This window comes from Entelurus aequoreus, linkage group LG14 (genome assembly GCF_033978785.1).
Source record: "Entelurus aequoreus isolate RoL-2023_Sb linkage group LG14, RoL_Eaeq_v1.1, whole genome shotgun sequence".
Taxonomy (NCBI): Eukaryota; Metazoa; Chordata; class Actinopteri; order Syngnathiformes; family Syngnathidae; genus Entelurus; species Entelurus aequoreus.
The window spans coordinates 55878022-55903717 of NC_084744.1; the positions used below are offsets into that span (position 1 = coordinate 55878022).

The 25696-nt window shown below is 37.2% G+C and overlaps 1 protein-coding gene across 1 annotated transcript; it reads left to right on the forward strand.

The window, feature by feature from the left end:
• The first annotated feature begins 6379 nt into the window (after nt 1-6379).
• Nucleotides 6380-24562, forward strand: ednrba (endothelin receptor Ba). The gene is made up of 8 exons (XM_062070743.1): nt 6380-6626; nt 10768-11224; nt 15992-16104; nt 18416-18620; nt 18948-19097; nt 21491-21624; nt 21695-21803; nt 23152-24562. The coding sequence occupies exons 2-8, from the start codon at nt 10811-10813 to the stop codon at nt 23287-23289; spliced, it is 1263 nt and encodes a 420-aa protein (XP_061926727.1). The 5' UTR covers nt 6380-6626; nt 10768-10810; the 3' UTR covers nt 23290-24562.
• Nucleotides 24563-25696: the final 1134 nt, after the last annotated feature.

The following is a 25696-nucleotide window of genomic DNA, read 5'->3' on the forward strand; positions in this document are numbered from 1 at the left end:
ACTATTCTTGATTGCTGAAACAAAGTAGATGCGGGAAATATCGCTCAAATGAAGACATGAAACTGCTACAGGAAAATACAGAAAAAAGAGAAAAAGCCACCAAAATCGGAGCGTAGGACCAGAACTAAAACACTACACACAGGAAAACATTCTGACTTCTGTTTTGTTTGAGCAGCCGTTTTACTGCCTTGTTACGGAAACCGTTTAGAAACTATAAAGATATGTAAATAAACATTTGCAAAATCTTACAAAGTTGTAGAAATGATTGGAAACTCAAGACAGCCATGACATAATGTTCTTTACAAGTGCATGTCAAATTTTGATCACGACTAATGTATGTAAAATATTTTTTTTCTTCTAAAATTTGGTGGGTGCGGCCTAAAATATAATTTCCCTGACTGGTATTTGGAAAAGCGTGACCTGTTATGAGAGACCTTTATTGGAACGGAGGAGTCGGAAGAAGGTGATGGAGCACTTAAAATGGATTGATGTGGAATCTCACACAGTCCATCCTTCTTTTACGGAGGCAATAACGGAGCAGCTAATTAGTCTCTATGAAGACGCCACTCAGTTCTCCGGGCTGCAGTGCAAAGGCCAGGTCCTCTCTGAAAAGGACTCGATGTGTTGCTTATTAACACCCGTGGGCATAATTCTGCTGTAAATGATGTCCTGCTGCATGTTGGAGCTCCAGGGGTGACACTGACTAAGGCAATAAAACCAAAACAAGACCGCTCTTTGTCGGCGGAGCATCTCAAAATGTACTTTAGGAGAAAAGAAAAAACAGTTCCCGGTGGTAGAGCGGGGACTTTTCCCTTTCAACTGCAATTTTGACGTTATAGGAGACCCTTTTTGTTTATGTGTTTAAAGTTGGGGGTGCTCAGCATGGCTCTAAAAGTTGAATAACCCATAAAAAAAAGCTTTTGAGTCCCTCAGTGTGATGGATGGCGATGACATGAAGTGCTTTTTCTTTGCCAAAGAGAGAAAAGGTCCCGAGTAATGCAGCTTTAACGGCTGCTGGTCCAGAGGACCGTGCAGCAGCTCACAAGGTTCATCAACTGATGTCATCACATGGCCTGCAGCGCTTTACACAGCCTCCATGTTGGAGCACATGCTCAAATAGAGCGGGTGTTCGAAGAGGAAAGAGATTTATTTGACTGTATGGAGTGACACTCCCAACGGTTTAAGGAGTAATGTGAAAAAAGTCGGGATTTTTTTTCGTCAAAAAATCAGGGGTTTTTTTCGGTCAAAAAGTCACGTTTTTTTTCCGTCAAAAATTCGGGATTTTTTCTGTCAAAAAGTCGGAATATTTTTTGCCAAAAAGTCTGGATTTTTTCCATTAAAAAGTCAGGATTTTTCAGTCAAAAAATTTGGATTTTACTTCCATCAAAAAATTGGGATTTTTCTGTCAAAAATCTGGATTTTTTTTCTGTGAAATATATGGATTTTTTTTCCTGTCAAAAATCTGGATTTTTTTTCTGTCAAATATCTGGATTTTTTTTCCTGTCAAAAATCTGGATTTTTTTTCTGTCAAAAATTCGGGATGTTTCTGTCAAAAAGTCGGGATGTTTTCTGTCAAAAAGTCGGGATGTTTTCTAAATGTCAAAAAATCGGGATTTTTTCCGTTAAAAAATCTGGACTTTTTCTGTCAAAAAATCGGGACTTTTTCTGTCCAAAAATTTTGATTTTTTCTGACAAAAAATCTAGATTTTTTTGTCAAAAGTTTGGGACTTTTTCTAATGTCAAAAAGTCAGAATTTTTCCCGTCGAAAAGTCGGGACTTTTTCTTTCAAACAATCGGGATTGTTTCTGTCAAAAAGTCAGGACTTTTTCTTTCGCAAAATCGGGACTTTTCTGTCAAAAAATCTAGATTTTTTTTCTGGCAAAAAGTCGCGATTTTTTCTGTCAAAAAGTCAGAATTTTTTTTTTCAAAAAAACCGGATTTTTTTTCTGTCAGAAAATCAGGATTTTTTCTGTCAAAAAATTTGAATTTTTTTGTCAAAAAGTTTGAATTTTTTCTCTCAAAAAGTCAGGATTTTTTGTTAGTGTCCAAAAATCTGGATTTGTTTCTAGGTGTCAAAAAGTCAGGATTTTTTCATGTCAAAAACTTGGGATTTGTTTTTCAAAAAGTCTGTTTTTTTTCGGTCAAAAATCGGGATTTTTTTTTCTGTCAAAAAATCTGGAGTTTTTCCTTTAAAAAGTCAGGATTTTTTCTGTCAAAAAATTGGGAATTTTTTTCCATCAAAAAATTGGTATTTTTCTGTCAAAAATCTGGATTTTTTTTCTGTCAAAAATCGGGATTTTTTTTCTTTCAAAAATCTGGATTTTTTTTCTGTCAAAAATCTGGATTCTTTTTCTGTCAAAAAGTCGGGATATTTTCTGTCAAAACGTTTGGGATGTTTTCTGTCAAAAAGTCAGAATTTGTTCTAAATGTCAAAACGGAAAAAAATCCAGACATTTCTGTCAAAAAATCTGGACTTTTTCTGGTCAAAAATTGGGATTTTTTCTGACAAAAAATCTGGATTTTTTTTGTCAAAAGTTCGGGACTTTTTCAAATGTCAAAAAGTCGGGACTTTTTCTTTCAAACAATCGGGATTGTTTCTGAACGTCAAAAAGTCTGGATGTTTTCCGTCAAAATGTCGGGTCTTTTTCTATCAAAAAATCTGGATTTTTTCAGTCAAAAAGTCGGGAATTTTTCTGTCAAAAAGTCGGGACTTTTTCTGTCAAAAAATCAGGATTTTTTTCTGGCAAAAAGTCGCGATTTTTTCTGTCAAAAAGTCTGAATTTTTATCGGTCAAAAAATCTGGATTTTTTTTCTGTCAAAAAGTTAGAATTTTTTCGTCAAAAAGTCTGAATTTTTACTCTCAAAAAGTCAGGATTTTTTCTTAATGTCCAAAATTTTCTGTCAAAATCGGGATTTTTTTCCGTCAAAAAAATCCAGATTTTCTTCGGTCAAAAAGTCGGGAATTTTTGGTATATTTGTTATATTGACATCATCAAACGGTGAGCTGCTGCTTCCCCTCTGAGTTGGTAAAAATTAATTTTAGAATACAAATCATGTCTCTCACTCGGATAGTAGAAGTTTGTGGCCATAAACCAGGGGTGTCAAACTCATTTTAGCTCAGGGGCCGGACTATTAAAATCATGGCATGAGAACTAAAAAATACAGACAACTTCGGATTGTTTTCTTTGTCTTACTTTGGCCAAAATAGAACAAACACATTCATATTTTTTTAAAACCCTTTGCAAGACTATGATTAATTCTTCATCTTAAATGGAAATATATCAACATCCCGTCAGTCTGCATGCCAGTGAGAGCAGACATTGTACAGTAAGTGATTGTTTTTATTATGTTCTTAGTTTGTATTTCTTGTCTAGCACTTAGAAATACTACTCCATGCTGGATCTGCTTATCACACAGTTTATAAAACTTGTAGATCATCCTCCTTATCTTCAGGCTCAAAAATGTATCCTTAAAATGAGCAAAATACCTAAATATTACATGTTATTATGAATATGTTATAATATATATATATATATATATATATATATATATATATATATATATATATATATGTATATATATATATATATATATATATATATATATATAGCTTGTGTATAAAACATTGTTGAAGGTTTTGGGATGTTTTTTAGAGCGCTTTTTAGGCATATTTTCAATTTTTTTCGGCCAAATAGCTGACTTTGATGGCGTTTATTTACGAATTAGAATGCATGAAACATGTGCTTGTCATTATAAATGTAAAAATATTGTATTTTGAGTTCCCCAGGAGGCGGTCAGAGACACTTCCGCTTTCTTACAGGAAGTTGCTCTTTGCTCAAATCATGTGTCTGCGTTGTTGTTGTCGTTATTGGATTGAAGGTTGTCATGCCTTACACTATGAGGGCCACAAAATATGTGCCTTAGGGCCGAGTTTTTGAGACCTCTCGTCGAAATCCTTTCATTTTCTCAAAAATCGACAGTGCGCCTTATAACTTGGTGCGCCTTTTGTTTGTATTGTTTCTGGTTGTGCTTACCGACCTCGATGCAATTTTATTTGGTACATGGTGTAATGATAAGTGGGAGCAGTAGATGGCAGACACACATAAGAGATATGTGTGGACTGCAGGTTCAATTAATAAGACTCTAGCAAGTACTGATAAACAAACAACATTACAAAGGGCGCTCAAAAATCTGTCAAAATGTTTTAGTATGACTTCGGTAAGCTACGAAGCCGCACCGCTTGATAGAACGGCTACCATAGTCAGACGTACTGTGCTTCAACATGTGTATAAGACCCCAAAATGGCACCTATTAGAACAGTGTTTCTTAATTATAGGCCTATTGTGGGCCCTCTAGGGCCACCAAAAAATATCTGTTTCTCAGCTGTGGTCTGTAGGGGCTGAAGCGGTACTCAGTTGTAATACACTTTTCCACCACTTGTGGCAGGAATGAGAATCTCAAACAAACAGAAGAAGTCTGAAGCTTAAGTAATCAAGCGCAAAAATTATGACTAAAGTGGTGGAGCGGTATTTTCATTTGCATTTCAAAAAACTTTTTTACTGTCAAAAAGTTGGGGGGTTTTTTGTCAAAAGGTCGGCATTTTTTCTGTCAAAAATCAGGATTTTTTTCTGTCAAAAAGTTGGGATTTGTTTGTCAAAAAAATCAAGATTTTTTCTGTCAAAATTCAGGAATTTTTTTCTGTCAAAATGTGGGGATATTTTCCTTAAAAAAGTCAGGATGTTTTCTGTCAAAACGTTTGAATTTTTTCTAAATGTCAAAAAGTCAGGATTTTTTCCGTCAAAAAGTCAGGACTTTTTCTGTCAAAAAATTTGGATTTTTTCTGTCGAAATTTTGGGATTTTTTTCTGTCAAAAAATTGGGATTTTTTCCATCAAAACATTGGGATTTTTTTCTGTCAGAAAAATATGGATTTTTTTGTCAAAAGATCGGGATTTTTTCTAAATGTAAAAAAATTCTGGATTTTTTTTGTCAAAAAGTCAGGACTTTTTTTTTCAAATAGTCGGGTGTTTTTCTGTCAAAAAATCAGGATTTTTTTCTGTCGAAGAAAAAAAATATCATAATAGTGCGCCATATGTACTGGTGCGCCTTATAGTCTGGAAAAAAAGGTTAGTTGCATAGATTATGTATAATGAATATCCATATATTATGTCAAAAAGTCTGGATTTTTTCTGTCAAAATGTCGGGATTTTTTCCTTAAAAAAAAGTCAGGATGTTTCTGTCAAAAAGTCAGAATTTTTTGTCAATGTCAAAATGTCGGGATTTTTTCCGTCAAAAACTCAGGACTTTTTCTGTCAAAAAAAATCCTGATTTTTTTCTGTCAAAAATTTTGGGATTTTTTGCTGTCAAAAAATCTGGATTTTTTGGTCAAAAGATCGGGATTTTTTCTAAATGTAAAAAATTCTGGATTTTTTTTGGTCAAAAAGTCGGGACTTTCTCTTTCAAAAAGTTGGGTCTTTTTCTGTCAAAAAATATGGATTTTTTTCTATCGAAGACAAAAAATATCATAATAGTGTGCCTTATGTACCGGTGCGCCTTATGGGCTGGGAAAAAAAAGGTTAGTTGCATAGATTATGTATATTGAATATCCATATATTATGTCAAAAAGTCAGTATTTTTTTCTGTAAAAAAGTTGGGATTTTTTTTTTGTCAAAAGGTTGGGATTTTTTCTGTCCGAAAATCTGGAATTTTTTTTTGGTCAAAAAATTGGGATTTGTTTGTCAAAAAAATCGGGTTTTTTTCTGTCAAAAATCAGGATTTTTTTTCTGTCAAAAAATCAGGATTTTCTTTCTGTCAAAAAATCTGGATTTTATCCTTTAAAAAAGTCAGAATGTTTACTGTCAAAAAGTCTGAATTTTTTCTAAATGTCAAAAAGTCAGGATTTTTTTTCGTCAAAAAATTGGGATTTTTACTGTGAAAACATTGGGATTTTTTTCTGTCAAAAAATCTGGATTTTTTTGTCAAAAAATCTGGATTTTTTTGTCAAAAAATCTGGATTTTTTTGTCAAAAGATCGGGATTTTTTCTAAATGTAAAATAATTCTGGATTTTTTTGATCAAAAAGTCAGGTCTTTTTCTGTCAAAAAATCTGGCTTTTTTTATGTTGAAGAAAAAAATATCATAATAGTGCGCCTTATGGTCCGGGGAAAAAAAAGGTTAGTTGCATAGATTATGTATAGTGTGACACATTAATAAAACAACCTAGTTGTTTTGAGCTTGAAAAAGGGTTCTGGGATCATAATAGAATAAAAAAAGAAAAAAAATCTTTATAGCTGAGTTTTTAAGTTGCAGTTTTATGCCAAAGTAACTTGTGAGCATCCTCCAGGCCCTTCCTCCGCCCCTCCCAGAGATAAAACAAGGAGTGGTCGAGGCAGGGATCATAGCCAGCCGACTCTTGAGGCTCCACACGGAGACTAGTCCTGGACCGGAGAGGGTGAGAGAGCGCTTCATGGGGCCAAAACCCGGAGCTGAACTTGGATATTCCAGCAGGCATGGCGAGGTGGTCTGGTGGGAGATGACTGTGCTGTCACTCCAACTGCAGTCTTCCTCCACTTTGGACATCTTTTCCTGTGGCTTGGAACTACTGCAACTCAGACTTTTGGAGAGTTAGGTAAGTTTTGTCAAGTGTTCATTAGTCGATTATTACTCACTGTGCAGGACATGTGACTTAATAAATTGGAGCATCATTATTAAATTAAAGAATTACTGATGCCCTCAACATCATGAGATCCAAGCTTTTAAAGAACACTCATACTAAGAACTAAAATCTTAGGACATACAGTCGTGGTCAAAAGTTGACATACACGTGTAAAGAACATAATGTCATGGCTTTCTTGAGTTTCCAATCATTTCTAATTTTTTTGTGATAGAGTGATTGGAGAGACGGCAAAGACAAAAACCTTACATTTTTGAGCCTGAATATAGTGAGGATGATCTACAAGTTTTAGAAGCAGATCCAGATTTTGTGAAACACTAAGTGCTAAACAGGAAATACAAATTACGAACATAAAGGAACAATCACTTACTGTACATTTTCTGCTCTCACTTGGATGTTTATATCTTCCCCTTTAGATGAAGAATAAATCATAATTAAACGCTGGTTTAAAGACATGTTTTTTTTGTGTCTTTCTCGCCAGTTGACCAAGGTCTCTCAGTTTATGTCCACGACTACTTCTACTGGTGACAGGCATGATTTATAATGAGGAATTAACTCTCACCAACGCACAGGCCATGCAGCAGCTCACCGGCTTAACTTGTCAATATAGCGATACAACATTGCCCTTTAATGCCTTTCTGGGAGAACCAATCAAAATTGGGTTGAATTATTGAAGGATTCAATTATTCACGGAACTTTATTGTCATAATAAGATGCTTGTAGTGCCTGAGGTTCCACATTTAGGCAAATGAGTACCACAAGAAAGATAATAATTAAAAATAGAATTGTGTATATAGTATAGGTAGTAATATAACTACAATAACAATCAATGGTTGTTTTAAAGCATATTTTTCTACTTTTAAAATGCTATACTTTTAATTTGTTGCATTCACCTTAACTCCAATCGCTACATTTATTTACATCATTATTGTATTTATCTATAATCTATTGATTACTGACCTACTTTTGGCTCGTTAAACTTGGGAGACAAACATTTTTGCAGCAAACTCCTAAAAATGTCTTTTTTATACTAGTGGTGTTCCTCAAGGTTCCGTCTTAGGTCCTCTCTTTTTTCGAGTTCAGTTAAAAAAACTTGAGAGAAACTCAAATTTTTGCAGCGGGTTCTTAAAAACTCAAGAGTGCTATCATAGAGATGATCTTTGACTAGATTTTTTTTTGTTGCAGAAAATCCTTCAAAACAGCAGACAAAAGTGCTTTTTCTTTCTGTCAAAAAGTTGGGATTTTTTTTGTCAAAAAAATCTAGATTTTTTCTGTCAAAAATCAGGATTTGTTTTCTGTCAAAAATCAGGATTTTTTTCTGTCAAAATGTCGGGATTTTTTCCTTAAAAAAGTCAGGATGTTTTCTGTCAAAAAGTCTGAATTTTTTCTAAAAATAAAGTCAGGATTTTTTCCATCAAAAAGTCAGGACTTGTTCTGTCAAAAAATCTGGATTTTTTCTGTCAAAAAATCCCGTTCTTTTTTTTAAAAGATCGGGATTTTTTCTAAATGTAAAAAATTCTGGATTTTTTTGGTCAAAAAGTATGGACTTTTTCTTTCAAAAAGTCGGGTCTTTTTCTATCAAAAAATCTGGATTTTTTTTTTTACTCTGACAAAGTAAATAGATCAAAATAAAATGTCTACTGTAGAGGACGCTGGGTCTGCAGCACGTGTCAAACTCAAGACCCAGAAATTTTGGTAAAATAATACCCTTATAACCCAAAAAATGGATTGCTCTTAAAAAAAAATACTCTCCAAAATTTAACCCAAAACTTGCAACCCATAAATTGGGTTATGAAAATAACCCAATTTTAACCCAACTGCTGGTTCAGAAAAAGACAAAACCCTTATTTGAGTTATTTTAACTCAACATTTTGGGTTCATTTTTTCAACCCAACTTTTGGGTTGAATTATTTAACCAAAAAAGTTGAGTTATGATAACTTAATGTTGGGTTATTCATAACCAAACTATTGGGTTGAATTACTTAACCCAAAAGTTGAGTTATGCTAACTCAATTTTGGTGGGTTCATAACCCAACTATTGGGTTGAATTTATTCAACACAAAAGCTGAGTTATGCTCACTACAATGTTGGCTTATTCCAAACCCAACTAAAAGTACCTTTTCAATTTAAAAAAAAAAGCCTTTTACCCAAAAATACGTTACTCATTGAAAAACAACCCAAAAATGGTTCATAGTTTTGAAAACCCAGAAATTGAGTTAAAATAATACCATTATAACCCAAAAAATGGATTGCTCTTAAAAAAAAACCCTCCAAAATTTAACCCAAAACTCGCAACCCATAAATTGGGTTATCAAAATAACCCAATTTTAACCCGACTGCTGGTTCAGAAAAGGATGAACCCCTTATTTGAGTTATTTTAACTCAACATTTTGGGTTCATTTTTTCAACCCAACTTTTGGGTTGAATTATTTAACCAAAAAAGTTGAGTTATGATAACTTAATGTTGGGTTATTCATAACCAAACTATTGGGTTGAATTACTTAACCCAAAAGTTGAGTTATGCTAACTCAATTTTGGTGGGTTCATAACCCAACTATTGGGTTGAATTTATTCAACACAAAAGCTGAGTTATGCTCACTACAATGTTGGGTTATTCCAAACCCAACTAAAAGTACCTTTTCACATTAAAAAAAAAAGCCTTTTACCCAAAAATACGTTACTCATTGAAAAACAACCCAAAAATGGTTCATAGTTTTGAAAACCCAGAAATTGAGTTAAAATAATACAATTATAACCCAAAAAATGGATTGCTCTTAAAAAAAACAAACCTCCAAAATTTAACCCAAACCTCGCAACCCATAAATTGGGTTATCAAAATAACCCAATTTTAACCCGACTGCTGGTTCAGAAAAGGACGAACCCCTTATTTGAGTTATTTTAACTCAACATTTTGGGTTCATTTTTTCAACCCAACTTTTGGGTTGAATTTTTTAACCAAAAAGTTGAGTTATGATAACTTAATGTTGGCTTATTCCTAACTAAACTATTGGGTTGAATTACTTAACCCAAAAGTTGAGTTATGCTAACTCAATTTGGGTGGGTTCATAACCCAACTATTGGGTTGAATTTATTCAACACAAAAGCTGAGTTATGCTCACTACAATGTTGGGTTATTCCAAACCCAACTAAAAGTACCTTTTCAATTAAAAAAAAAAGCCTTTTACCCAAAAATACGTTACTCATTGAAAAACAACCCAAAAATGGTTCATAGTTTTGAAAACCCAGAAATTGAGTTAAAATAATACAATTATAACCCAAAAAATGGATTGCTCTTAAAAAAAACAAACCTCCAAAATTTAACCCAAACCTCGCAACCCATAAATTGGGTTATCAAAATAACCCAATTTTAACCCGACTGCTGGTTCAGAAAAGGACGAACCCCTTATTTGAGTTATTTTAACTCAACATTTTGGGTTAATTTTTTCAACACAACTTTTGGGTTGAATTATTTAACCAAAAAGTTGAGTTATGATAACTTAATGTTGGGTTATTCCTAACTAAACTATTGGGTTGAATTACTTAACCCAAAAGTTGAGTTATGCTAACTCAATTTGGGTGGGTTCATAACCCAACTATTGGGTTGAATTTATTCAACACAAAAGCTGAGTTATGCTCACTACAATGTTGGGTTATTCCAAACCCAACTAAAAATACATTTTTAATTTAAAAAAAAAAAGCCTTTTACCCAAAAATGCGTTACTCATTGAAAAACAACCCAAAAATGGTTCATAGTTTTGAAAACCCAGAAATTGGGTTAAAATAATACCCTTATAACCCAAAAAATGGATTGCTCTTCATAATAATAACTCAAAAATTTAACCCAAAACTCGCAACCCATAAATTGGGTTATCAAAATAGCCCAGCATTTTTTTGTGTGTACACACTAAAAAAGGTAGGTTTAAACAATAACCCAATTTTAACCCAACTGCTGGTTCAGATAAGGACCAACCACATCATTTGATGTAGTCTGCCACAACGTTTAATGTGTGGCTTCTAATGTTCGCGGCCGTTGGTTTGACACCCCTTGTTTACATCAAAAATAACCATGCACCGTATTGTGCTTTCTCCGTTCCAGGTATTTTGACAGAGGATCAACACATTTCCGACATCGGGCCAGGATGAAGACGGCATTCTACTACCTGGGTTTACTCCTTCTGGGACTCCATGTCCTGCTCGCCCGTGGGCAGCTGGGATCCCAGAGACAGACGCCCGCCGATCTCCCGGCCGCCACGCAAAGACCCGGGCTGGTGGAGCGGGACGTGCTGGGTCCGGTGAGACCCAACGTCACCATGCCGCGCCGCAGAATGCCGCCCATGTGCAGCGCGCCCACGGAAATCCGAGACACCTTCAAGTACATCAACACGGTGGTCTCCTGCCTGGTCTTTGTGGTGGGCATCATCGGGAACTCCACACTTCTGAGGATCATCTATAAGAACAAGTGCATGCGGAACGGGCCGAACATCCTCATCGCCAGCCTGGCTCTGGGCGACCTGTTGCACATCATCATCGGCATTCCCATTAATGTCTACAAGGTAACGGTTGATCTCGTCATGTGGCAAGCACACCCGTACGCAGTCCTGAAGGGGGGAGACTCTGCACACTAAAAAATGTTGGGTTAAAAAATAACCCAATTTTAACCCAACTGCTGGTTCGGAAAAGGACAACCCTTTATTTGAGTTATTTTAACTCAACATTTTGGGTTAATCTTTTCAACCCAACTTGTGGGTTGAATTATTCAACCAAAAAGTTGAGTTATGATAACTTAATGTTGGGTTATTCCAGACCAAACTATTGGGTTGAATTATTTAACCCAAAAGTTGAGTTATGCTCACTCAATGTCGGTTGATTCATAACCCAACTATTGGGTTGAATTTATTTAGCACAACAGCTGAGTTATGCTCACTACAATGTTGGGTTATTCCCAACCCAACTATTGGGTTGTGCAATTTAGCAGTCCTTGACCCAAAAGTTGGTTAGAAATTATACATTTTACTGCTGGTTTGTCCTACTCCTTCCCAACTAAAAACGACCGAAAAATGGTTCATAGTTTTGAAAACCCAGAAATGTAGTTAAAATAATACCCTTATAACCCAAAAAATGGATTGCTCTTAAAAAAAAAAACTCCAAAATTGAACCCAAAACTCGCAACCCATAAATAGGGTTATCAAAATACCCCAATTTTAACCCAACTGCTGGTTCAGATAAGGACAAACCCCTTATTTTAAGTTATTTAACTCAACATTTTGGGTAAATGTTTTCAACCCAACTTTTGGGTTGAATTTATTTAACACAAAGCTGAGTTATGCTCACTGCGATGTTGGGTTATTCCAAACGCAACTAAAAGTACCTTTTTAACAAATAAAAATTTAAAAAAAGCCTTTTACCCAAATTGACGTTACTTATTGAAAAACAACCCAAAGATGGTTCATAGTTTTAAAAACCCAGAGATTTAGTTAAAATAATAGCCTTATAACCCCAAAAATGGATTTCTCTTCATAAAAATACTCCAAAATGTAACCCAAAACTCACAACCCATAAATTAAGTTATCAAAATAACATAGCATTTTTTAGTAATGTTGGGTAAAAAAAATAACCCAATTTTAACCCAACGGCTGGTTCAGAAAAGGACAAACCCCTTATTTGAGTTATTTCAACTCAACGTTTTAGGTTAATTTTTTCAACCCAAACTTTTGGGTTGAATTATTTAACCCAAAAGTTGAGTTATGCTCACTCAATGTTGGTTGATTCATAACCCAACTATTGGGTTGAATTTATTTAACACAACAGCTGAGTTATGCTCACTACAATGTTGGGTTATTCCAAAACCCAACTATTGGGTTGAATTATTTAACCCAAAAGTTGAGTTATGCTAACTCAATGTTGGTTGATTAATACCCCAACTATTGGGTTGAATTTATTTAACACAAAAATTGAGTTATGCTCACTACAATGTTGGGTTATTCCAAATCCAACTAAAAGTACTTTTTTAATTAAAAAAAGCCTTTTACCCAAAAATGCATTAATCGTTGAAAAACAACCAAAAAAAGGTTCATAGTTTTGAAAACCCAGAAATTTAGTTAAAATAATACCCTTATAACCCAAAAAATGGATTTCTCTTCATAAAAATAAATCCAAAATGTAACCCAAAACTCACAACCCATAAATTGGGTTATCAAAATAACATAGCATTTTTTAGTAATATTGGGTAAAAAAATAACCCAATTTTAACCCAACGGCTGGTTCAGAAAAGGACAAACCCCTTATTTGAGTTGTTTCAACTCAATGTTTTAGGTAATTTTTTCAACCCAACTTTTGGGTTGAATTATTTAACCCAAAAGTTGAGTTATGCTCACTCAATGTTGGTTGATTCATAACCCAACTATTGGGTTGAATTTATTTAACACAACAGCTGAGTTATGCTCACTACAATGTTGGGTTATTCCAAACCCAACTATTGGGTTGAATTATTTAACCCTAAAGTTAAGTTATGCTAACTCAATGTTGGTTGATTAATACCCCAACTATTGGGTTGAATTTATTTAACACAAAATTGAGTTATGCTCACTACAATGTTGGGTTATTCCAAATCCAACTAAAAGTACTTTTTTAATTAAAAAAAAGCCTTTTACCCAAAAATGCGTTACTCATTGAAAAACAACCAAAAAAAGGTTCATAGTTTTGAAAACCCAGAAATTTAGTTAAAATAATAGCTTTATAACCAAAAAATGTATTGCTCTTCATAAAAATAACTCAAGAAATTTAACCCAAAACTCGCAACCCATAAATTGGGTTATCAAAATAACCCAGCATTTTTTAGTAATGTTGGGTTAAAAAATAACCCAATTTTAACCCAACGGCTGGTTCAGAAAAGGACAAACCCCTTATTTGAGTTATTTCAACTCAACATTTCAGGTTAATTTTTTCAACCCAACTTTTGGGTTGAATTATTTAACCCAAAAGTTGAGTTATGCTCACTCAATGTTGGTTGATTCATAACCCAACTATTGGGTTGAATTTATTTAACACAACAGCTGAGTTATGCTCACTACAATGTTGGGTTATTCCAAACCCAACTATTGGGTTGAATTATTTAACCCAAAAGTTGAGTTATGCTAACTCAATGTTGGTTGATTAATACCCCAACTATTGGGTTGAATTTATTTAACACAAAAATTGAGTTATGCTCACTACAATGTTGGGTTATTCCAAATCCAACTAAAAATACTTTTTTAATTAAAAAAAGCCTTTTACCCAAAAATGCGTTACTCGTTGAAAAACAACCAAAAAAAGGTTCATAGTTTTGAAACCCAAAAATGTATTGCTCTTCATAAAAAGAACTCAACAAATTTAACCCAAAACTCGCAACCCATAAATTGGGTTATCAAATTAACCCAGCATTTTTTAGTAATGTTGTGTAAAAAAATAACCCAATTTTAACCCAACGGCTGGTTCAGAAAAGGACAAACCCCTTATTTGAGTTGTTTCAACTCAACGTTTTAGGTAAATTTTTTCAACCCAACTTTTGGGTTGAATTATTTAACCCAAAAGTTGAGTATGCTCACTCAATGTTGGTTGATTCATAACCCAACTATTGGGTTGAATTTATTTAACACAACAGCTGAGTTATGCTCACTACAATGTTGGGTTATTCCAAATCCAACTAAAAGTACTTTTTTAATTAAAAAAAGCCTTTTACCCAAAAATGCGTTACTCGTTGAAAAACAACCAAAAAAAGGTTCATAGTTTTGAAAACCAGAAATTTAGTTAAAATAATACCCTTATAACCCAAAAAATAGATTTCTCTTCATAAAAATAAATCCAAAATGTAACCCAAAACTCACAACCCATAAATTGGGTTATCAAATTAACCCAGCATTTTTAGTAATATTGGGTTAAAAAATAACCCAATTTTAACCCAACTGCTGGTTCAGAAAAGGACAAACCCCTTATTTGAGTTGTTTCAACTCAACGTTTTAGGTAAATTTTTTCAACCCAACTTTTGGGTTGAATGATTTAACCCAAAAGTTGAGTTATGCTCACTCAATGTTGGTTGATTCATAACCCAACTATTGGGTTGAATTTATTTAACACAACAGCTGAGTTATGCTCACTACAATGTTGGGTTATTCCAAACCCAACTATTGGGTTGAGTTATTTAAGCCAAAAGTTGAGTTACGCTAACTCAATGTTGGTTGATTAATAACCCAACTATTGGGTTGAATTTATTTAACACAAAAACTGAGTTAAGCTCACTACAATGTTGGGTTATTTCAAACCCAACTAAAAAAAAACCTTTTACCCAAAAATGATTCATAGTTTTTAAAACCCAGAAATGTAGTTAAAATAATACCCTTATAACCCAAAAAATGGATTGCTCTTCATAAAAAAAACTCCAAAATTTAACCCAAAACTCGCAACCCATAAATTGGGTTATCAAAATAACCCAGCATTTTTTCGTGTGTGCACACTAAAAAATGTTGGGGTAAAAAATAACCCAATTTTAACCCAACTGCTGGTTCAGAAAAGGACAAACCCCTTATTTGAGTTATTTCAACTCAACATTTTGGGTTAATTTTTTCAACCCAATGTTTGGGTTGAATTATTTAACCAAAAAGTTGAGTTATGATAACTTAATGTTGGGTTGTTCCCAACCAAACCATTGGGCTGAGTTATTTAACCCAAAAGTTGAGTTATGCTCACTCAATGTTGGTTGATTCATAACCCAACTATGGGTTGAATTTATTTAACCCAAAATTGAAAAAAATTACCCAATTTTAACCCAACTGCTGGTTCAGTAAGGAAAAACCCCTTATTTGAGTTAATATAACTCAACATTTTGGGTTGGAGTCCCAGAAATTGAGTTAAAACAATACCCTTATAATCCAAAAATTGGATCGCTCTTCATAAAAAATAACTCACAACCCATAAATTGGGTTATCACAATAACCCAGCATTTTTTTTTAGTGTGTGCATACCTTTTCCTGGTGTTATTACTTCCAGAGCCCCTTCTATCCCATTGTGTCTCTGGCATGTTATTATGAGAATATTTCTGAGTGTGTGTGTTTGAGGCTCCGAGTGGGTGAGTGTTTTTGTGTAAAGGAGGGGAAGGTGGTTAAAATAATAGCTGTTGGGTTTGTGCAAGGAACATATGATTCACATTCCAGGCACACAGTTGTGTCCGACATCCAGAGGAGCTTTGATGTCTGACAAAAACAACAGTGGGATTTCTTCAACCCCTGACCAGAGTCAGGTCCGCATAAACCAATCAGTTGCATTCTGGAACTCTCTCCCCCCCCCAGCTCCTGGCGGAGGATTGGCCTTTTGGTGTGGCTCTGTGCAAGGTGGTGCCGTTTGTCCAGAAAGCCTCGGTGGGGATCACGGTGCTGAGTCTGTGCGCGCTCAGTATCGACAGGCAAGTCCGCCTTTTCAACATGTTTTGCTCAAATTTTGACTTTAAAAGTCTTATATAAGTGTTATAATGAAGGCAACACATGATGTAAGTGTCTATATTAGCTATATTAGCATACTATCAAAATGACTTTAAAAGTCTTATATAAGTGTTATAATGAAGGCAACACATGATGTAAGTGTCTATATTAGCTTTATTAGCATACCATCAAAATGACTTTAAAAGTGTTATAATGAAGGCAACACATAATGTAAGTGTCTGTATTGGCCATAATAGCCTACTATCAAAATTACTTAAAAAGTCTTATATAAGTGTTATAATGAAAGCAACACATGATATAAGTGTCTATATTAGCCTACTATCAAAATTACTTTAAAAGTCTTTTATAAGTGTTATAATGAAGGCAACACACGGTGTAAGTGTCTATACTAGCTATATTAGCCTACTATCAAAATGACTTAAAACGTCTTTTATAAGTGTTACAATGAAGGCCACACATGATGTAAGTGTCTATATTAGCCTACTATCAAATGACTTTAAAAGTGTTATAATGAAGGCATCACATGATGTGTCTATATTAGCTATATTAGCCTACTATCAAAATGACTTTAAAAGTCTTATATAAGTGTTATAACAAAGGCAACACATGGTGTAAGTGTCTATATTAGCTATATTAGCCTATTATCAAAATGACTTTAAAAGTCTTATATAAGTGTTATAATGAAGGCAACACATGATGTAAGTGTCTATATTAGCTTTATTAGCCTACTATCAAAATGACTTTAAAAATGTTATAATGAAGACAACACATGATGTAAGTGTCTATATTAGCTATATTAGCTTACTATCATAATGACTTAAAAAGTATTTTATAAGTGTTTTAATGAAGGCAACACACATGATGTAAGTGTCTATATTTGCTATATTAGCCTACTATCAAAATGACTTTAAAAGTCTGTTATAAGTGTTATAATGAAGGCAACACATGATGCAAGTGTCTACATTAGCTATATTAGCCTACTATCAAAATGACTTTAAAAGTCTTATATAAGTGTTATAATGAAGGCAACACATTATGTAAGTGTCTATATTCGCTATATTAGCCTACTATCAAAATGACTTAAAAAGTCTCATATAAGTGTTATTATGAAGGCAATACATGATGTAATTAGCTATATTAGCCTACTATCAAAATGAATTTAAGAGTCTTATATAAGTGTTATAATGAAGGCATATATATATATATATATATATATATATATATATATATATATATATATATATATATATATATATATATATATATATATATATACATATATATATATATATATATATATATATATATATATATATATATTTGTGTATATATATATATACATATATATATATATATATATATATAAATATATATATATATATATATATATATATACACAAATATATATACATACATACATATATATATATATATATATATATATATATATATATATATATATATATATATATATATATATATATATATATATATATATAAAAATATATATATATATATATATATATATATATATATATATATATATATATATATATATATATATATATATATATATATATATATATATATATATATATATATATATAGTTGAGGTTACTGTGGTTCATCCGTTAGAAATTACTCAATACCGGGGTCGAGCGGAATATTCGTTAGATCAGGAAAAAAGAGGCTATTTCATCCCGACAAGCCTGTTTCGCAGGTTTCCAACAACAAAAATATTTCCAAAGTGCTGCACAACGATATTAAAAACAATATTCAAATATTATCCTTAGCTCCACCAATGACTGAATAAAAACAAAAAACATTAAAAAAAAAATAAATAAAACCAATGTAAAGACAATATAAAAAAAAATATGACTAAAAACTATTTTAAAGGGTAAAACCAATTAAATAATAAATAATCCTATCAATAAAAGTGGGTCTTAAAGTCTGAAGAGCGGGGAAACCTGTGAAACAGGCTTGTCGGGATGAAATAGTCTCCGTGTTTTTTCCTGACCTAAGGAATCCATCCATCCATCCATTTTCTACCACTTGTATATACATATATATATTTATAGATATATATATAGCCCGAGCCAAATTTTTCTAACCCAATGCGGCCCCCGGGTCAAAATGTTTGGGGACCCCTGGTTTATTGTATACGTCAAAAGCTAAAGTAGGAGCCCTTTGCAACCCAGGAGGCTGAAATGTACGTCGTGATGTAGATTCCAGGCCGCCATATCGCGAGCCTAACTCACGTGATCCACTCTTCAGGTACCGGGCCGTGACCTCCTGGAGCCGGATCAAAGGGATCGGCGTTCCAAAGTGGATGGCCATCGAAATCGCGCTCATCTGGATCCTGTCCATCATCCTGGCCGCGCCCGAGGCGGTGGCCTTCGACATGATCACCATGGACTACAAGGGGGAGCAGCTGAGGATCTGCTTGTTGCACCCCATGCAGAAAACCGACTTCATGAGGGTGAGTTCGGAACTGGAGGCGGACCTGTTGAACCGGCCAGGTCTGTTGACACAGCTGGCGAAACGCACATGCACGGGGGGGGGGTTTGGGGGGGTACAGATGTGCGCGGTAGTGTCACGTGGTCCGGTAGAGGTGAGACAGAGTTTACAGAGAACGAGTCCGGGGAGCAATCACTGTCTTGGCTGGCGTGAAATACCGCACCGGTGTCTGTTATCGCTTGAAATTGGACTTTTCTACCGAGGTCCACTTGATAAATGAGTCGTTCAACGAACCGTGTCTGTGAGACACACCCAAGTCAGAATTTATTGCCGTTTTTATTCCCCGCAGTTTTATAAGTCGGTGAAGGACTGGTGGCTGTTCAGCGCATATTTCTGCCTGCCGTTGGTCTGCACCGCCATTTTCTACACCCTGATGACCTGTGAGATGCTGAGGAAGAAGAACGGGGTTCAGATTGCGCTCAGCGACCACCTCAAACAGGTATGTTGATGACGGCTCACACCGGGGGACCCCAAACTTTTTGACCCGGGGGTTAAAAAAAAGAAGACATGGTATAGGACGGGGGTCGGCAACCCGCGGCTCTAGAGCCGCATGCGGCTCTTTAGCGCCGCCCTAGTGGCTCTCTGGAGATTTTTCAAAAATGTATGAAGAATGGAAAAAGATGAGGGGAAAAAAATCAATTCTTTTGTTTTAGTATGGTTTCTGTAGGAGGACAAACATGACACAAACCTCCGTAATTGTTATAAATCACACTGTTTATATTAAATATGCTTCACTGATTCAAGTATTTGGCGAGCGCCGTTTTGTCCTACTTATTTTGGCGGTCCTTGAACTCACCGTATAGTCTGTTTACATGCATAACTTTCTCCGACTTTCTAGGACGTGTTTTATGCCACTTCTTTTTCTGTCTCATTTTGTCCACCACACTTTTAACGTTGTACTTGAGTGCACAAAGGTGAGTTTTGTTGATGTTATTGACTTGTGTGAAGTGCTAATCAGACATATTTGGTCACTGCATGACTGCAAGCTAATCGATGCAAACATGCTATTTAGGCTAGCAATATGTACACATTGCATCATTATGCCTCATTTGTAGCTATATTTGAGCTAATTTAGTTTCCTTTAAGTCCTCTTAATTAAATGTATATCTCATGACACATGTAATATGGCTTTTAATTTTTTGCGGCTCCAGACAGATTTGTTTTTGTTTTTTTGGTCCAATATGGCTCTTTCAACATTTTGGGTTGCCGACCCCTGGTATAGGAGGTACGTAGAAATAGATATTGCGCACAGAACGGACCCGAACAAAGCAAACAAGAGAGCCACTCCGTCGTAGGCTGCCCACTAGCTCTCAGCCAACGTCAGGTCCACGTGGATAAGTGAGAATGCGTCAGGAGGAACACGCGCCAATTTCATATATTTTTTTTTTTTACCTGAGTGAGTTTTATAATACATTTTTCATCTAAACTGGGAACACAAGTCTGGTGCTGGAAGATATAAACATCCCGTCAGTGAAAGCAGACGTTGTACAGTAAGTGATTGTTACGGGGCGGCCTAGTCACAGCCAATGTGTCCTTGGGCAAGACACTTCACCCATTTGCTCCCAGTGCCACCCACACTGGTTTGAGTGCTTTGAGTCACTAGAGAAAAGCGCTATGTAAATATAATTCATAACTTTTATGGACAGAATTTCTAGGCGCAGTCAAGGCGTTGAGGGGATCCGATTTGGTGGCTGCAGGATTAGGTCTCTGCTTTTTGCAGATGATGTGGTCCTGATGGCTTCATCTGGCCAGGATCTTCAGCTCTCACTGGATCGGTTCGCAGCCGAGTGTGAAGCGACTGGGATGGGAATCAGCACCTCCTAGTCAGAGTCCATGGTTCTCGCCCGGAAAAGGGTGGTGAGCCATCTCCGGGTTGGGGAGGAGACCCTGCCCCAAGTGGAGGAGTTCAAGTACCTCGGAGTCTTGTTCACGAGTGAGGGAAGAGTGGATCGTGATATCGACAGGTGGATCGGTGCGGCGTCTTCAGTAATGCGGACGCTGTATCGATCCGTTGTGGTGAAGAAGGAGCTGAGCAGGAAGGCAAAGCTCTCAATTTACCGGTCGATGTACGTTCCCATCCTCACCTATGGTCATGAGCTTTGGGTTATGACCGAAAGGACAAGATCACGGGTACAAGCGGCCGAAATGAGTTTCCTGGTCTCTCCCTTAGAGATAGGGTGAGAAGCTCCGCCATCCCGGGGGAGCTCAAAGTAAAGCCGCTGCTCCTCTACATCGAGAGGAGCCAGATGAAGTGGTTCGGGCATCTGGTCAGGATGCCACCCGAACGCCTCCCTAGGGAGGTGTTCAGGGCACGTCCGACCGGTAGGAGGCTACGGGGAAGACCCAGGACACGTTGGGAAGACTGTGTCTCCCGGCTGGCCTGGGAACCCCTCAGGACGAAGTGGCTGGGGAGAGGGCAGTCTGGGCTTCCCTGCTTAGGCTGCTTCCCCCGCGACCCGGCCTCGGATAAGCGGAAGAAGATGGATTGTTTATCACTCAACTTCGAAAACTTCAGGATGTTTTTTGCGCTTTATAGGCGAAAAAGATCGAATCCTCCCACCTACGTTGTTAGCCACCCCTTGCTAGCATTTAGAATGTTACAATGCGAAAAACAAAACAAAATAAAGACTTGTTTTTGTCTCACATAAGGATTGTGAATGATGGGCAAAATTCCCCAAAAAATGTCCCCTTTAAGTCAACCCTAACATGACACTTCCACTTTTCATCAATAAATCTTTTAGAGCAACAGAGTTCTTTGTGAAGGAGAATTCCCCATGGTACTCCGTGTCTAAAAGGCAACATAATCGGTCAGTCTCGTGTGTTTGTGCGCAGAGACGAGAGGTGGCCAAGACCGTCTTCTGCCTGGTTCTGGTCTTCGCTCTGTGCTGGCTCCCTCTCCACCTCAGCCGGATTCTGAAACTCACCATCTACGACGAGAAGGATCCCAACCGATGCGAACTGCTCAGGTACGTCACGAACCATGGTGTTTGACCGGACTGCGGCAATAACGGCCACACCCGTTTGTGCAACGTCCAGCTTCTTTTTGGTGTTGGACTACATCGGCATCAACATGGCGTCCGTCAACTCCTGCATCAACCCCATTGCTCTCTACATGGTCAGCAAGCGCTTCAAGAGCTGCTTCAGGGTAAGTCGCGGCTGAATGGAAAGTGTTTCTGTAGGTCTGTGAGGATTTTAAGCTACACTATATTTCCAAAAGTATTTGGCCACCCATCCCAAATGATCAGAGTATCAATGTCTTGTGCCAGCTGGGATACGGACACATGAGCAGAGGTGGGTAGAGTAGCCAGAAATTGTACTCAAGTAAGAGTACTGTTACTTTAGAGATTTATTACTCAAGTAAAAGTAAGGAGTAGTCACCCAAATATTTACTTGAGTAAAAGTAAAAAGTATGTTGTGAAAAAACTACTCAAGTACTGAGTAACTGATGAGTAACCTGTTCGTTTAATGATGACGGCAACAAATAATGCACAAAAACATAAAAATAGCAATAAGCAAATTCAGAGCCAGGAATATCTCTTAAGCAACTAAAACAATAATATATATTAAATAATAATACATTAACATAAAAAAAATTAAGGCAAATTGAGCCACGATAACTTAACAGCACCATAGGCTCAGTAGGCAGATATTACAAAGGAAAATAACAAGTTAGCCTTTACGCAAACCATAAACTGATAGGTGTGGGCTGCACCTGGGAACACACTGTGCACTTCTGATTGGTGTTTGTATGCATGCGTGTGTGTGTGTGTGTGTGTGTGTGTGTGTGTGTGTGTGTGTGTGTGTGTGTGTGTGTGTGTGTGTGTGTGTGTGTGTGTGTGTGTGTGTGTGTGTGTGTGTGTGTGTGCGTGTGTGCGTGTGTGTGTGTGTCTATGAGGCTGCAGTGCTTTAATTAATGTCCCCACACGATGTACATTTGACGGTGATTCATAGCAGGGAAGCCAACATCAGCCTACGGTGACGGCCAAAATATCTACTAACGTTACTTACCGCCATGTGCTTCCTCAAATTTGACGTTGAGTTCATGTAAGCTTAAGCTTGTTGTTGTTGTCATGTGACCGCCTGGCTCTGTTTGATTGGTGAAACGGAGTCAAACGTCACTGGTGACTGCATTTGATTGGTGAAACGCAGGCATGCGATAGATCCTACTTTGAAGGTCGGTCTGACAAACCAAAACAAACAAAGCGTGCATTAACAGATCGATAAAAATCAGTAGCGAGTAGCGAGCTGAATGTAGATAAATGGAGCGGAGTAAAAGTAGCGTTTCTTCTCTATAAATATACTCAAGTAAAAGTAAAAGTATGTTGCATTAAAACTACTCTTAGAAGTACAATTTATCCCAAAAGTTACTCAAGTAGATGTAACGGAGTAAATGTAGCGCGTTACTACCCACCTCTGCACATGAGAAAGTGGCTTATCTTATTTCGATTGACATTCTCTCTCAACATTTTCTCGCTCTGTCCGACTTCCCGCAGTCCTGCCTGTGTTGCTGGTGCCTACCCGCCGAGATGCTGATGATGGACGAGAAGCAGTCCTGCATGAAGCTGAAGGTGACGGAACGGGCCTCCGACCAGAGCAACTCCCGTACGACCAACAGGTCTACCACGGCCTGAGAGGACTGAAAGCCGCCGACGAAAGCAAGGAGGAAACGGGAAGCCCAAAGAACGAATCGAAAGAGTACTCAGTCCTGGGCTTCTGAATCCTTCGAACCGAGAACAGTTGTCAGAGTCAGCATCGTCCGAAGAATGTGAGGAATAAAAATGCGGAAATTTGATGGAGGACTCTGGAGGTGAGTGGAGAGTCCGTGCTAAAAAACGAAGGAATTGTACGTATTATACCCCGAATGCATGGGATCCTCCGAACATCCCTCTGAGGAAACGTCCAATAAAGGCATTGGATTAAGCAAAGACCGGACTTACTTAAACGCTACACGGCTGGTGTGATCAACACCAAGTGATACCAGAATGGTTGAAGACTTTGAAGCAACTGTTTGCGGATCATCTTGAACAGTGCTTCCCTTCTTATTATTTCTCAAACGATCGCCTCTGTGTCAGTCCGAGCTTTCCGAGTTGGCATCGTCCCGTTCGCCATGGAGATTGTCCTGTGTTTTGTGTCGTCCGACGGGTATGTATCTTTTTCATGGTGTATATAAAGTATATATCAAATAAATAAGCAGCGTAGCTGGTGTGCGTTCACGGCTGTTACCGCGCCCAGTGGTTTGGTGTTGCCCCGTTGTCGCGGCCGATGTGTTTGGGTGCGATTGATTAAAGTGTGAAGGCAGGCGGCATCATGGGACGGGGTAGGCGAACACAGGACGTTATTGTGATCTCTCAAGTTCCCCCCCCCCTCACTTCTCAGTCAGACACAAACAACACACACAGGGACGCTTTGACCTGGGAATGTTTTGCCGCGGGCTAACGCAGTGTCACGCATGTCACATTAGCAGCCGGAGAAGCAAACAAGCGCTCTGTCCTGTGATCACCCCTGGTCCTTATCCACAAAACCTTGTTCTCACTCCCGCTTATTCCGGACTGCCTGTTTTCCTTATTGCATCAATAACCTTTTCCAGGCCCTCTCCCTACTTTTACCATCTCCAGCTCTTAACATTCCTCCCTCTAATCCTCTCTAGAGACCGTTTGTCCGACGACTATGTTTTGTTTGGGAGAAGGTAGAAGAAATCTAATTTGCAACATTCTGAACTAAAGGACACCTTTTAACCCTTGTGTAACGTTCATATTGTTGTTACTCAGACACCGTTCGTGGGTCTGATGGACCCGTTGCATTTTGTGGCTTTTAATGCCTCACAATCAAACACTTTTATGTTAAAATACTGAACAGATGTTTACCTTGTCCCGATAAACATCTGTACCTTATCCCGATAAACATCTGTTCAGTATTTTAACATAAAAGTGTTTGATTGTGAGGCATTAAAAGCCACAAAATGCAACGGGTCCATCAGACCCACAGACGCTTGCTGAGTAACAACAATATGAACGTTGCATGGAAATTTCCCTGCCAGTAGCTTTTGTGTTTCTGCACCTGTGGTTCCCGCACAAGGTTGCAACATTGTTTGTCAACACTGTCTGCTCTCATTTTCTCGCACATTTGACCCTCTGATGTTCTGCGTACCTACACTCTGTCCTCCTCCTGTCTAGGCCGGCTGTGTGTGTGTGTGAGTGTGTGTGTGTGTGTGTGTTTTGCTGTCCTTAAAAATGGCCAACTCGCATAACTTACTACTATGCGTGTGTATGGTCAAATCTACCTAGCAACAGCGGTCGGTCCTCACAACTACAAAAGTGAACAATTTTTTTTACTTTGTGTGTTTTGCATTCTGAAGTGAGGTTGCAACTCTCTACTCCCATCTAGTGCTTGATATATATTGTTTAATCATTCTAGCTATAGTGGAAAGGGGGGCCCTCACAACCCACTGACCAAACGTGGGTCCACACAAAGTAGGCAAGACGTGTGTGTGTGTGTGTGTGTGTGTGTGTGTGTGTGTGTGTGTGTGTGTGTGTGTGTGTGTGCAGGGGCGCCGAAAAGGGGTGGGGGGGTGGGGGGGGGGGGTAAAGGAGACGGATTCTAGGGGCCCATGATGGAGGGGGGCCCTGAGAGGCCCCTAATGATGATGAAATTATAATACAGGGGCCCTGTAAAGATTCTTTTCATGGGGCCCAAAATCCCTAACGGCGCCCCTGTGTGTGTGTGTGTGTGTGTGTGTGTGTGTGTGTGTGTGTGTGTGTGTGTGTGTGTGTGTGTGTGTGTGTGTGTGTGTGTGTGTGTGTGTGTGTGTGTGTGTGTGTGTGTGTGTGTGTGTGTTTGCTGTCCTTAAAAATGGCCAACTCGCATAACTTACTACTATGCGTGTGTATGGTCAAATCTACCTAGCAACAGCGGTCGGTCCTCACAACTACAAAAGTGAAATGTTTGTTTTAATTTGTGTGTTTTGCATTCTGAAGTGAGGTTGCAACTCTTTACTCCCATCTAGTGCTTGATATATTTTTTTCATCATTCTAGCTATAG

Excerpts from the sequence above, each read along its gene's own strand:
- ednrba (XM_062070743.1), top strand. The coding sequence starts at position 10,811 with ATGAAGACGGCATTCTACTACCTGGGTTTACTCCTTCTGGGACTCCAT. Across the intron at positions 18,621-18,947 it reads AGAAAACCGACTTCATGAGG|TTTTATAAGTCGGTGAAGGA; the intron begins GTGAGTTCGGAA and ends TATTCCCCGCAG. Across the intron at positions 21,625-21,694 it reads AACCGATGCGAACTGCTCAG|CTTCTTTTTGGTGTTGGACT; the intron begins GTACGTCACGAA and ends TGCAACGTCCAG.